The sequence below is a fragment of the Camponotus floridanus genome, unplaced genomic scaffold (assembly GCF_003227725.1).
Source record: "Camponotus floridanus strain SB8 unplaced genomic scaffold, Cflo_v7.5 scaffold186, whole genome shotgun sequence".
Lineage (NCBI taxonomy): Eukaryota > Metazoa > Arthropoda > Insecta > Hymenoptera > Formicidae > Camponotus > Camponotus floridanus.
The window spans coordinates 308,729-321,378 of record NW_020229310.1 but is presented as its reverse complement, the minus strand read 5'-3'; the positions used below and the strand labels follow the sequence as shown (position 1 = coordinate 321,378).

The window sequence follows — 12,650 nt, the reverse complement described above, 5'->3', positions numbered from 1 at the left end:
TCGATGCTTTCGTCTTATAACAACAGGTTTAAAGCGCGGCACAAAAACGATCTCATTAAGGGATCATGATATTCGCGATACATTTCGTCCTCCGTCGAGGAAATCCTTTGCGATGTGGGAGTGGAGTTTCTTAACGAGAATGTGCTCGTCGCGGACTATTAAATTCGATCTAAATAGTACAACCGTACGAAATCCCTGGGAGGGATGATTGCTTAATCAGGATCTATTTCCTGAAAAAACATGGAAATTCTAGATTTCTTTTAAAAATTAGAAAATTTTTATGCAATTTTATTCTATGAGAGTCAGGGAATTCAAAGAAAATTTTCTCTTTTTGATCATTTCTCTTTTTATTTTCATATTGTGTAAACAGTTGGCAAGTCATAAATTAAACGTTTATAATTATAATTAAATTAAATAATTACAAATTAAAAATTAAATAATTACAAATTAAAAATTAAATTAAATTAAGTTAAATAATTTAAATTAAAATTAAAATTATAAATATTGTAAATGTGTATCAGTTTATTTAAATATCTTTACGAAATACTGAATATGCAGTGTTTTTTTTATTGGAATTTTAATTTAAAAAAAAAATTAAAATGTTATGCAAATAAAGAGAGAAAGAAATGTTTCATCTTATCAAAGTTATTCGGTTTTTTCAGTACATTTCTAATTTTTGAAATTTAAGAATGTGTGTTTTTTCTTCTCTATGAGCGAAAAACACAGAAAACGCAGGCAATAAAAAAATTTATTTTAGAAAGTTGCATTTCAAAAAATCTTTAAAATATTTTCTTTACTTAGAATTTGAAAAAATATAAAAAATTTGGAAGATCAGTGAATTTCGAAGGAATTTTTTTAGAGATTTGTGTACATACAGACACTTTACTAATTTTCTAATATAATTCTGTGCATTTACACTGTCGAATATCATCAATAGTATTATATTTTCCGTTTAGAAATTTATTCGTTATATATTCTTAAGACTATTTGAAGAATATCTTTTTTTATTTCTGATTTTTCCACAACTAAAATGAACTTAGCGTTTATTAAAGAAGGCTTTTTGCGAAATTTATTTGCGGACAGATTTCTTGATTTACAGATTTTAACCTGTCAAACTTTTTCATTTCGAACGAAAGACATTGTAACATATAAAAATATATTGATCCGCAGCACATGCAAATTCCATTCCCATACGAACGCATGTTGCGGAAAATGTAGATATGTATTAGATTCTGTACGTTAATTACACCTTTATACGGAGTGGAATGGGCGTGGTTTGCGGGGGCGAAAAATCGAGCAGCTTTTATCCACGGGCGGTAAAAGTCTTGGCGATCTTTTTTTGCGCGAGAACGGATAACGCCAAATTAATACGAAGTAAAAGCATCGCGCGGGCTGACGTTTTAATAAATCCGCGGATGAAAATTCCCTCCTGCGGATAAACCGTACATTTAATAATTATACTCGGTCGTCGCGAATTTTACGCAACAATCGTAACAACGTAATCCGACCGAGTTGGACAATTCGTCCAATAACGTGACAGCTCGCGACGCAAAAGCGGTCAAAGTGCAACTGCAAAAGTAGTCCTCGGGACGGCGGCGACACGAGCGGTAAATTATTCAGAAAATTCCCGACGGGGAGCAAGAGGGCGAGGGGCAGCTTTTGTGGAGGAGTATTAATTGACTCCGTCGCGGAGAGCGCGCGCGCACGTGACACATGGGCGTTTGACAGTTCACATATGGTCGGCGCGATGGCGACGGAGCTCCGGGCACCAAGTGTACCCGATCGCGCCGCGGAGTCGTTAATTGTCATATTAAGTGGGAAGGAGACTAAGTCTGCGAATATACGCCCGATGGACCGGTTCGAGAAGCTTATTCCCCTCTCCCAGCGCGCGATCGAGGCTCCTTCGAAAGCGGCGACCTTAATATTTGATGCTTTAATGCATACGTAGGATTAGGTGGATTAGCTGATACCGCTCGCAGGTGTTGATATCTGTGTACATTGTCGGTTATATCGCCTCAGGCTCGTTTTAATGCGGGACAAAGTTTATCGAGAAGGACAAGATATATTCTATGTGTTGCATAGAAGTGTGTACTTTGCACGTCTTTTTAGGATGTATTTTGAATAGAGTAATCTGATATGTGTTTAAACTTTTGTACGTGTGTGAATAATGCATATGAAAAGTTTTGTACATTTACATGAAATTTTGAAGGCGAGAAAATTAATACAATAATTGATAAGATAAATAAAATAATATTATTAATATTAATAATATTGATTAAGGATGTTTTGTAGCTATTTTCAAAATATTGAGAATTTAATGAAAATTGTACAGAATGGCCTTACATGTGTTTAGAATCTTCGGTACAATTTTTAAATCGATTCGCTAAAGCATTTCCAAGTTATAAGGATTTTAATTTGTACCGAATTAACATGTGTTCTTGGGAAACGTATAACCATGTTCATTCAAATGACAAAAATACATGGAAATAATATTCAGAATTTGTTTAGAATTTGCAAAAGTTTGGATATAGAGGAAATATTTGGTCAAATAATATTATATAACTACTAACGGATTAAAAAGATATTAAATATAATTCAATGAAATTAGCCATGTATCTGTCACAAGGCGAAATTCTCTGGCAAAAGTTAATTATTTCGATTAACAAAATTCGGAATATTTCAGTAAAAACGCAATAAATATTAAAAATACATATAAGCACTGTAGCTAAGATCAAATTGGAATATTCACGCAATTTCTCATACTCAAAATACACCAAAAGTGGATATATTCGTAAATATTGATTTTTAGCTGGGATTGTACATACAAAACATCCTTAATAATATTAGTAAATAAAAGTACTCTTTGTGTTTGTAGTTTAATAAAATAAATATATAAATATAAATAAATTTATTAAGGATGTTTTATACCCTATTTTCAGAATATTGAGAATTTAATGAAAATTGTACAGAATGTCCTTACATATGTTTAGAATCTTCGGTACAATTTTTAAATCGATTCACAAGTTATAAAGATTTTAATTTGCACCGAATTAACATGTGTTCTTATGGGAAACGTATAACCACGTCGATTCAATGACAAAAACAATGAAATAATATTCAAAATTTGTTTAAAATTTGAAAAAGTTTAGATACAGAGGAAAATATTTGGTCAAATAATAATATACAAGTACTAACTGGTAATTTATGAATTTTTCAGTATCACAATTTATCACTCAGACTCGAAGCAAAACTTGTAATCGATCGTATATTCGCATTTAACTAACGCCTGTTAATTATAAATCATAATTAAAAGACATTCAAAAATTAAAAAAAAAATGATACGTTTTGTTCCTAATAAAATGTAAAGTATTGATTATAAATTCCGAATCTCTATGAAAGTAAATTATTTTCCAATCATGCAAATTAATTTTTCGTGCAAGACAAATAATAATCGATTAATTGATTAATAGGTGGATTTCAAAGTTGCCTCTCTTGTGTTTCGGATTAATTTATGAATTTTCAGTATCATAATTTATCACTCGAAGAAAAACTTGTAATCGATCGTATATTCGCATTTAACTAAATTTTCGTAAATTCAGAAATTGCAGGCAATTTGCGAGAGCGATTTAAAATACTGCCCGAAAGATAGTATTTTCTTCTTGCGTCGTCTCTTTGTCCGAGACAATAACTGGTGCCGCGCTTTTGGCACATGTGTCGCCGGAGGAAAGAGAGGGAGGAAAAAGAGGAGCGGAAGCAACAGAGAGAAATTGCGGCGTCTGGTTGTCGAATGCGAATCCGCATCGCGGTAAAGCAGGATAGAATAGCTGTAGTTGGGTAGAAAGATAAATTATTTCGCGACGTGGGACGCAACCAAACGAATAGTACCGAGGATACCGAGGGAAGGGAAAAGCGTGCGAAAAATCGAGGGACGACCGATCAGCGATATGAATAAATATCAAACCAAATTCCATCGATTCCAATCGAGACGCGGCATACGGCGGCGAAAAATATGCGCGCGCACGATTCGGCGGATCAAAGATTTATCAGGGGCAGCGAAAAATCACGAAACCGCTTCTTTATGTACATGATTAATTCCTGTTAATTATCTCGATTATCCAAAAAAACGTCCGGAATAATCAGAGCTGAAGCCGATACTCTGCACTTTTTTTTTCATGAGCGCTCCAAAAAAAAAAAAGTAATGAATATTACGTTAATTAAAAATAACTCGGACATTGAATAACTCGGATCATTATTGCGAGAGGCTTCTCTCTCGCAAATTAAAAACCGCTTTTTAACGTTTTAAAGACGGCCGGTTAATGGAATAACAAAATACTGTACTGCAAAAAAAAAAAGAGAAAAATGAATTCACGCGTGGCCCATTAATTCCACTAATGAAACTTGTATCGCGACGACGCAGAAAGTAATAACTGTCAATGGTGCGTGTGTAAGAGGATGACGGGGGGAGGGGGAGGGAGGGAGGGAGGGGGCGTGGAAGGAAATGGGACTGAATCGATCCAAGAGTAGCCGAGGGTGGGATTTATTACGTTCTCCTATTCTGCGCTACCAGAGAACAATCAGCGGACGCCACAAAGGAGGTCGTCTCGCGACGGACTTAATTCAAGGATAATTGATCAAGGAGCGAAGGCGGACGACTCGGTGCTCGCGGTTAGATGAACGGACCGAATTTTCAGTTTTGATTAAAACCTGCATATTTTACATTTCAATTAATCAGGATTTCTCGTTTGATTTCTATCGGGGCGCGTATTGTTCGAATTGAAAAGAATCGCCGATATTGTTTACCCTTCGGGCGAAGAAAAGTCCATATATCGCGTAAAATAATTAATAACGATAATTTAATAGCGGTGTAAATTCAATTGGATTGAGGGTTAAATTTTCCACTCACCGGTGACAGGAGCCTCGATGTCTATCATGGTTTTCTCCGAGCGTAGAAGTGCGGCTCCATCGTTGATTATGCGAAGAGCCGCAGCCTCGTCGATCCTACCCTCGAGGATAAAGTGTTGCTTCAGGACCTCCGGCCGCGGAGATCCTGTTCGTTCGTCGAAGACTTCTGCCACTGTCATTTTGTGCGACGGTGGAAACGGGACATCTGTCGAACAAAACAAACGACACGGAATTAGAAAAAAATTCGGAGGCAACGTGCTCGATAAAATTTTTGCATGATGAAAAAAACAAGTAAAATGATGCGAATAAAGTATTTTTTTTTGTTCAAAGATAATTATATTATTAATTAAATTATTATAATTTAATATTAATATTAAGTAATTAAATTTGTAATATTAAATAAATGATAATTAATATTAAATAAATTAAATTAATATTCAATATATAGAATTTCCTACAATCGCGATTTAAAAGACTGAGAATCTTTACAGACGCTTCGTAAATTTTCCTTTACCTTCTCTTGACATAAGGAGTGGGTCATTTGCTACGCGATAGCGGCATTAATTACACTCGAGCTGTAATTTCACGTGACAATTCACGCCTTTTTACGAGGTGCCGCGGCGCTACAAAGCGATTCGTCGGAATAGATAAATCGAAGCGCAAATACCGACGACAACTGTGCCTAAATATTGATCGAACGACTCTGCGAGCGAGACGAAAGTCGCCAACTTGTAAGAATTGATGGGTGTGCAGATGTTACGCGAAATAAATATGTAAATGTTGAGATGCTTAATCTCTTCCTCTCCCTCTCTCTCTCTTTTGTTTTCCTTGGCCGTTCCTTGCCGAGCGGATGATTTATGATTTCGAGTTATCGTATGGTCGCTTTAAGGATGTTTTGTACGTATTTTCAAAATATTAAGAATTGAATGAAAATTGTACAGAATGTCCTTACATATGTTTAGAATCTTCAGTACAATTTTTCAAAGCGATTCACGTTATAAGGATTTTAATTTGCACCGAATTAACATGTGTTCTTATGGGAAACGTATAATTACGTCGATTCAAATGACAAAAACACATGGAAATAATATTCAGAATTTGTGAAAAATTTGCAAAAGCTTAGATACAGAGGAAATATTTGGTCAAATAATATTATACAAGTACTGACTGGTTAAAAAGATATTAAATATAATTCAATGAAGTTAGCCATGTATCTGTCACAAGGCGAAATTCTCTGCCAAAAGTTAATTATTTCGCCAATTTGTGACCGTTGTTTTCAAAATCTTATTTGCTCGCGACCCTCAAAAATACAAGAGAAATACATGTTCAATTATAAGACACAAAGAGATATCACAACATTCAAAATTCAATATATCACAGTTGATCTTGTTATTCTCGAGTTCCTTCTTCCTTGTTTCAACGAATTACTAACGGAAAATTTTTAATTATTCGATGCCCTGTTTTTAATGGGCCCCACGTTGGACGCCAATTAACAAATTTCCGGAATATTTCAGTAAAAACGCAATAAATATTAAAAAATACATCTCTGCACTGTAGCTAAGATCAAATTGTAAACATCCTTAATCGAAATGATTAACTTTTGGCAGAGAATTTCGCCTTGTGACAGATACATGGCTAACTTCATTAAATTATAATATCTAAATTATATTATAATTATATTATATTATAAATTATATTATATTTTAATATCTTTTTAACCAGTTAGCATTTGTATAACATTATTTAACCAAATATTTCCTCGGTATCTAAACTTTTGCAAATTTTAAACAAATTCTGAATATTATTTCCATGTGTTTTTGTCATTTGAATTAACGTGGTTACGTTTCCCATAAGAACACATGTTAATTCGGTAGAAATTAAAATCCTTATAACTTGTGAACGTTTTAGTGAAACGATTTAAAAATTGTATTGAAGGTTCTAAACATATAATAAGGCCATTCTGTACAATTTTCATTAAATTCTCAATATTTTGAAAATAGGTACAAAACATCCTTAATAAAATTCGGAATATTTCAGTAAAAACGCAATAAATATTAAAAAATACATCTCTGCACTGTAGCTAAGATCAAATTGTAAACATCCTTAATCGAAATGATTAACTTTTGGCAGAGAATTTCGCCTTGTGACAGATACATGGCTAACTTCATTAAATTATAATATCTAAATTATATTATAATTATATTATATTATAAATTATATTATATTTTAATATCTTTTTAACCAGTTAGCATTTGTATAACATTATTTAACCAAATATTTCTTCGGTATCTAAACTTTTGCAAATTTTAAACAAATTCTGAATATTATTTCCATGTGTTTTTGTCATTTGAATTAACGTGGTTACGTTTCCCATAAGAACACATGTTAATTCGGTAGAAATTAAAATCCTTATAACTTGTAAACGCTTTAGTGAAACGATTTAAAAATTGTACTTAAGGTTCTAAATATATAGTAAGGCCATTCTGTACAATTTTCATTAAATTCTCAATATTTTGAAAATAGGTACAAAACATCCTTAACAAAATTCGGAATATTTCAGTAAAAACGTAATAAATATTACAAAATACACCTCTGCACTGTAGCTAAGCTCAAATTGTAATATTCCACACAATTTCTTACTCAAACTATACATCAAAAATGGATATATTCAATATTGATTTTCAGCTATTTTTTGCTGGGATGGTACATACGAAACATCCTTAAATCGCGATTTGCATTCGCGAAATTACCAGAGTCGCATTTTCATTTTCTCATCAGTCAAGATGTAAACATGCGAGCTTCGTTCGCTTTATTTGCCATCTTTTATTTTCGTGCTGTCACATCTGGAATCTTTAAAGGGATCAATGAGACGTGATACAGATGCGATAAAAAAGCCTCGTGCGTTTAATTTCAGGTAATTACGTAAAAACGATTGTGTAATACACGCGATATGTTCCTCGTGACGTTCGACAAGCAACATTACGCAACGTAAAGTTGTTAATCGCGCTCGTCGCGTCTCGCACGATTTATCTTTATTTAAGTATAGTGTACGTGTACGGACGAGGTGGTGGCAGCTGAAAAAACAGCGTCGTAAAACGGAGTTTTTTCGCCGATCGTCGACCGCGTCACGATACGCAAAGAATTCTATAATTATATGGTTTCTCTATTGAATTTTAATTGAGAGAAAAAAATATTTCCAGCCACGCCAATCGATCACAAACATCATAAAGTATCATTTCTTCCGCGAAACGAAGGTAACGTCTTCCTCCATTTCTGATCGATCGTGTTTGAAATCCCGATATCGAGCTCGTTAAAATAATGCGATGATAAATAACGGTGAGAAAAATATATTCCAGTTAGATTCCAGTTTGCACGAAGCGATAACGATTCACAGGTAACAGGTGGGCGACGACGAGGCACCGCGGGATCACAATATCTCGTAAGGTTTGTCGGGCGAATGCAAAAACATAGGGCCTTCAAGGTTGGAATCGTTGTTATTGCTGCGAGGCACGCCATAATCTCATCGATCGACCGTTTCCCGCCCATCAAGGTGAAACACGTTACCTGACTTGGCTCTCTCTTCGGGTATCTGGACCTCCCGGTCTCCCCTGATCCTACCAAGACGTAGTTTGAGAGGCGGGTCCTCACGATCGCCCGACGTTTTCGCGCTTTCTATGCTTCCCGAAGTCGTCTTGACACTTCCACAGTCTTCCAAATGTCTCTCCTCAATTCTCTTCGATTCTCGAAATCGACAAGGCGACGTTCTCATGATCCTCCTCGGAGACCAGAAACACCGAAAACAACCAGAGGGACGGTCTTGCTCCTTCATTCCTAGTTTTTCCACGTAGGAACGAGTGGAGGATACGTTTCGATTGTACTGGACGTTGAAGGTGTCAAAGGTGTCCGTTTCGTATACTCTGTCCCTCGAACCCGGCTGATCGTACAACAAAGTCGCCGTCGACTTGTCGAGCAAATCAGTCGACTCTGTGTCGACAAGATTGTTTTCAAGCTTCTTCGTTTCCGCTTCTGCGAAGCCTGACGGAATCACGGTCTCCTGAGTCGCGTCACTTTCCGCGTCTCGTGATGACAAATGATCGTTCGAGCTGTCATCGTATGTTAGATTCGATGAATTGCTGTCCATCATCGACGACGCATCCTTGTCCGCCATCCAATCCAGGTTCTTTTCCAGGTTCATCAAGATCGAATCCATCTTTGGTGTCGTTGGGCCACATATATTTTTAGGTGTCGATAAACAAAACTCGCTCATACGAGCGAGTAATGATTTATCGCATGGAGAAGACATTCCCGGCGTATCCTCGCGTGTTAAAATGTGCGAAACATCAGGAGTGACAGGCGTCGCGTATTGATCGCGTGTTGATCTCCACTGTAAAAATTCGGCCGCCGGGGTCGAATAATCTTCCTTCTGGACGTTTCTTTCGATCGGTGTGCCGTATTCACTTTTATCGGACATTTTGGAAAACTGGGCGACTATGAGTTCCGTTGCCAGACACAAACTACTTCGCATAAGTCACTTTCGCGAATAACGCAGAATGGCATCGATTCTTGAGGAGGAAGTCAAGTTCGCTGGCCATTGGCGTTGCGATATCACAGAAATCCATCTGATTGGATAATGTAATCGATACAATCGATACAAACGCTCATTTATACCAGGAGATGGCGACATGTCTTGAAGCCTCCGAGACGCGCTTTATATCAAAATCCTCGAAACGATTCATCTTGTCGATTGTTTTCTAAATGCAAAAAATTTCTGTCTCTCAATTTTTACACTTAAAATATCTCTAAATGATTGTGAATAATTTACATCGTCTGTTTCTAGTCTTTGTTCTCAAAAAAGTATCGTTTAAAATAAACGACACAATTGTTTTTCAACGTGTTCGAATCACACTCGATATCGATTTACACAAGATGTCAGTAATCATACGAATATGAATAAACAAAATTAAGCACACGTAATCATTCCATTAAACTCATATATATTATGTTATAATATTATTATTAGCAAGAAAATATTAAATGAGCAAATATTAAATAAAGATTTATTTCACCTATTTTATTAACTTTTCTTTATTTTTTCATGTGCGTTAATTAGAAATCCAATAGATAACGAATATTACTAAAATTGTGATGTATAATGTAATATAATACTTTTTCTCAAAAATTCATTTTATAATAAAGTAATAAAATTATATAGATAAAATTATAGATTATTAAGATACTTCAAATTATATATACAGATTATATATACTTCAAGAATCTTTGAATTTTATTATGATCTAAATATCATTTTGAAAATAATGAAATTAAAATGTCAAAGGTTCATAAATTCAATCAACTTGCTAAAATTTTATATATTTAAACAAAAGTACCACTTCATCTTTACCACTTCATAACTATTTAATATAATTTCACAATAATAATCTGCAAAATCGACCGCATTTTTTAATACTAAAGAATCTGATTAATTATAAATATAAGTTATCTATTATTATATCGTAATTTACTTCGAGAAACATAAAATTAAAAGATAACATTATTAAAATTTCTGATCGCGAATCAATTCTCTAAATTGATGAATTTTGCCATTCAATTATTCTTGATCGGACCCCATAAAGTCGTTGAAAGCGCTTCGCAAAGCTCTTCTGCGCGAATAACTATTTAATATAATTTCACAATAATAATCTGCAAATCTCCTGTCGATACAAGACCCATCAATCGTGGACAGCATTTTTTAATACTAGAATCTGATTAATTATAAATATAAGTTATCTATTATTAGAATCTGATTAATTATAAATATAAGTTATCTATTATTATATCGCAGTTTACTTCGAGAAAAATAAAATTAAAAGATAACATTATTAAAATTTCTGATCGCGAATCAATTCTCTAAATTGATGAATTTTGCCATTCAATTACTCTTGATCGGACCCCATAAAGTCATTAAAAGCGCTTTTCTTCGCAAAGCTCTTTTGCGCGCAGCTTCCATTTTCATCCGGCGATTCCTGTTGGACGCCATCAACAAAAAGATCACCTCGGACACGTAAGTAACATCCTATACACACATTATATATCATAATCTTTTTGCAAGATATGTCAAGGGCAATATATCAGGGTGACGACTCTTTTTACCTCGTAATCCGAAAAACCTGCTCTCTTATCATCCGGAGAACCTGCTCTCTTATCATCCGGAGAACCTGCTCTCTTATCATCCGGAGAACCTGTTCTCTTATCACCCAGAAAATAATCGACGCATTCTTGATTCTTCGAAGGCACAATTTTAAGATCGATCTCTTTTGCGGGCGCACATATATTTTTCGGAGTAGAGATGCCGAGCTTGATCATGCGGGCGGCCAACGGAGATATCGGCGTATTAACATCGCCAGTCCCGTCTATGTTCGATAAATCAGGAGTGACAGGCGTCGCGTGTTGATCGACGCACCTCCACTGTAGAAACTCAGTCGCCGGCGTGAAATATTTTTCAGCCTCCTGCTGGAGCGTCCTCTCCAGAACTTTGGTTTTAACAGGCGTGCAACATGCGTCCAGCAACGTGGCGTTCCTGAACGATTTTGCAGGCGTATAGTACTCGTCATCGATGCTGACGTCCTTTTCATCGGACATATCGAAAACACTGGATTATGAGTACCTTTGTCAGACACAAACTCCTTTCGCAGTCACCTTTCGCGAATAACGTAGATGGCATCGATTCTTGAGGAGGAAGTCAAGTTCGCTGGCCATTGGCGTTGCGATATCACAGAAATCCATCTGATTGGATAATGTAATCGATACAATCGATACAAACGCTCATTTATACCAGGAGATGGCGACATGTCTTGAAGCCTCCGAGACGCGCTTTATATCAAAATCCTCGAAACGATTCATCTTGTCGATTGTTTTCTAAATGCAAAAAATTTCTGTCTCTCAATTTTTACACTTAAAATATCTCTAAATGATTGTGAATAATTTACATTGTCTGTTTCTAGTCACTGTTCTCAAAAAAGTGTCACTTAAAATAAACGACACAATTGTTTTTCAACGTGTTCGAATCACACTCGATATCGATTTACATGAGATGTCAGTAATCATACGAATATGAATAAACAAAATTAAGCACACGTAATCAGTCCATTAAACTCATATATATTATGTCATAATATTATTATGAGCAAGAAAATATTAAATGAGCAAATATTAAATAAAGATTTATTTCACCTATTTTATTAACTTTTCTTTATTTTTTCATGTGCGTTAATTAGAAATCCAATAGATAACGAATATTACTAAAATTGTGATTTATAATGTAATATAATACTTTTTCTCAAAAATTCATTATATAATAAAGTAATAAAATTATATAGATAAAATTATAGATTATTAAGATTCTTCAAATTATATATACAGATTATATGTACTTCAAGAATCTTTGAATTTTATTACGATCTAAATATCATTTTGAAAATAATGGAATTGTAGGGAAAAGAACCGTTGGCAGCTGATAATGACACGTACAGACATAAAAACACGAAACATTGGTTGCTGAAGTGCATTTGCGTCGAAAATCGATAAATCGATTTTCATCAACGTAAATAAATACTCTATTTCTGTTAAACCTTCAGTCCATAATCGTGAGACTTTAGATAGTGATATAAAATTGGAAATTGCGCAAAATATTCACTATAAAATAAATATTAAAAATGTTTATATATAAATATAAAAGGTGATCTTAAAAT

The 12,650-nt window shown here is 34.6% G+C and overlaps 2 protein-coding genes across 2 annotated transcripts; both read right to left on the bottom strand.

The window, feature by feature from the left end:
* Positions 1-4,480: 4,480 nt before the first annotated feature.
* On the bottom strand, positions 4,481-9,435 carry LOC112637631. The gene is made up of 2 exons (XM_025407729.1): positions 8,467-9,435; positions 4,481-5,107 (listed from the first exon to the last, which is right to left on the bottom strand). The coding sequence occupies exons 1-2, from the start codon at positions 9,425-9,427 to the stop codon at positions 4,887-4,889; spliced, it is 1,182 nt and encodes a 393-aa protein (XP_025263514.1). The 5' UTR covers positions 9,428-9,435; the 3' UTR covers positions 4,481-4,886.
* Positions 9,436-9,613: 178 nt separating this feature from the next.
* LOC105248808 lies at positions 9,614-11,831 on the bottom strand. The gene is made up of 3 exons (XM_011253805.3): positions 11,053-11,831; positions 10,840-10,975; positions 9,614-9,653 (listed from the first exon to the last, which is right to left on the bottom strand). The coding sequence occupies exons 1-3, from the start codon at positions 11,539-11,541 to the stop codon at positions 9,616-9,618; spliced, it is 663 nt and encodes a 220-aa protein (XP_011252107.2). The 5' UTR covers positions 11,542-11,831; the 3' UTR covers positions 9,614-9,615.
* Positions 11,832-12,650: the final 819 nt, after the last annotated feature.

Bases quoted from the DNA above. Each gene is read 5' to 3' on its own strand.
- LOC112637631 (XM_025407729.1), bottom strand. From the start codon at position 9,427: ATGCGAAGTAGTTTGTGTCTGGCAACGGAACTCATAGTCGCCCAGTTT. The intron at 5,108-8,466 runs GTAACGTGTTTC...TTTGTTCGACAG, and splicing joins CGAAGAGAGAGCCAAGTCAG to ATGTCCCGTTTCCACCGTCG.
- LOC105248808 (XM_011253805.3), bottom strand. From the start codon at position 11,541: ATGTCCGATGAAAAGGACGTCAGCATCGATGACGAGTACTATACGCCT. The intron at 10,976-11,052 runs GTAAAAAGAGTC...ATGTGTGTATAG, and splicing joins CAGGTTTTTCGGATTACGAG to GATGTTACTTACGTGTCCGA. The intron at 9,654-10,839 runs GTAATTGAATGG...TTTTGCATTTAG, and splicing joins TTTATGGGGTCCGATCAAGA to AAAACAATCGACAAGATGAA.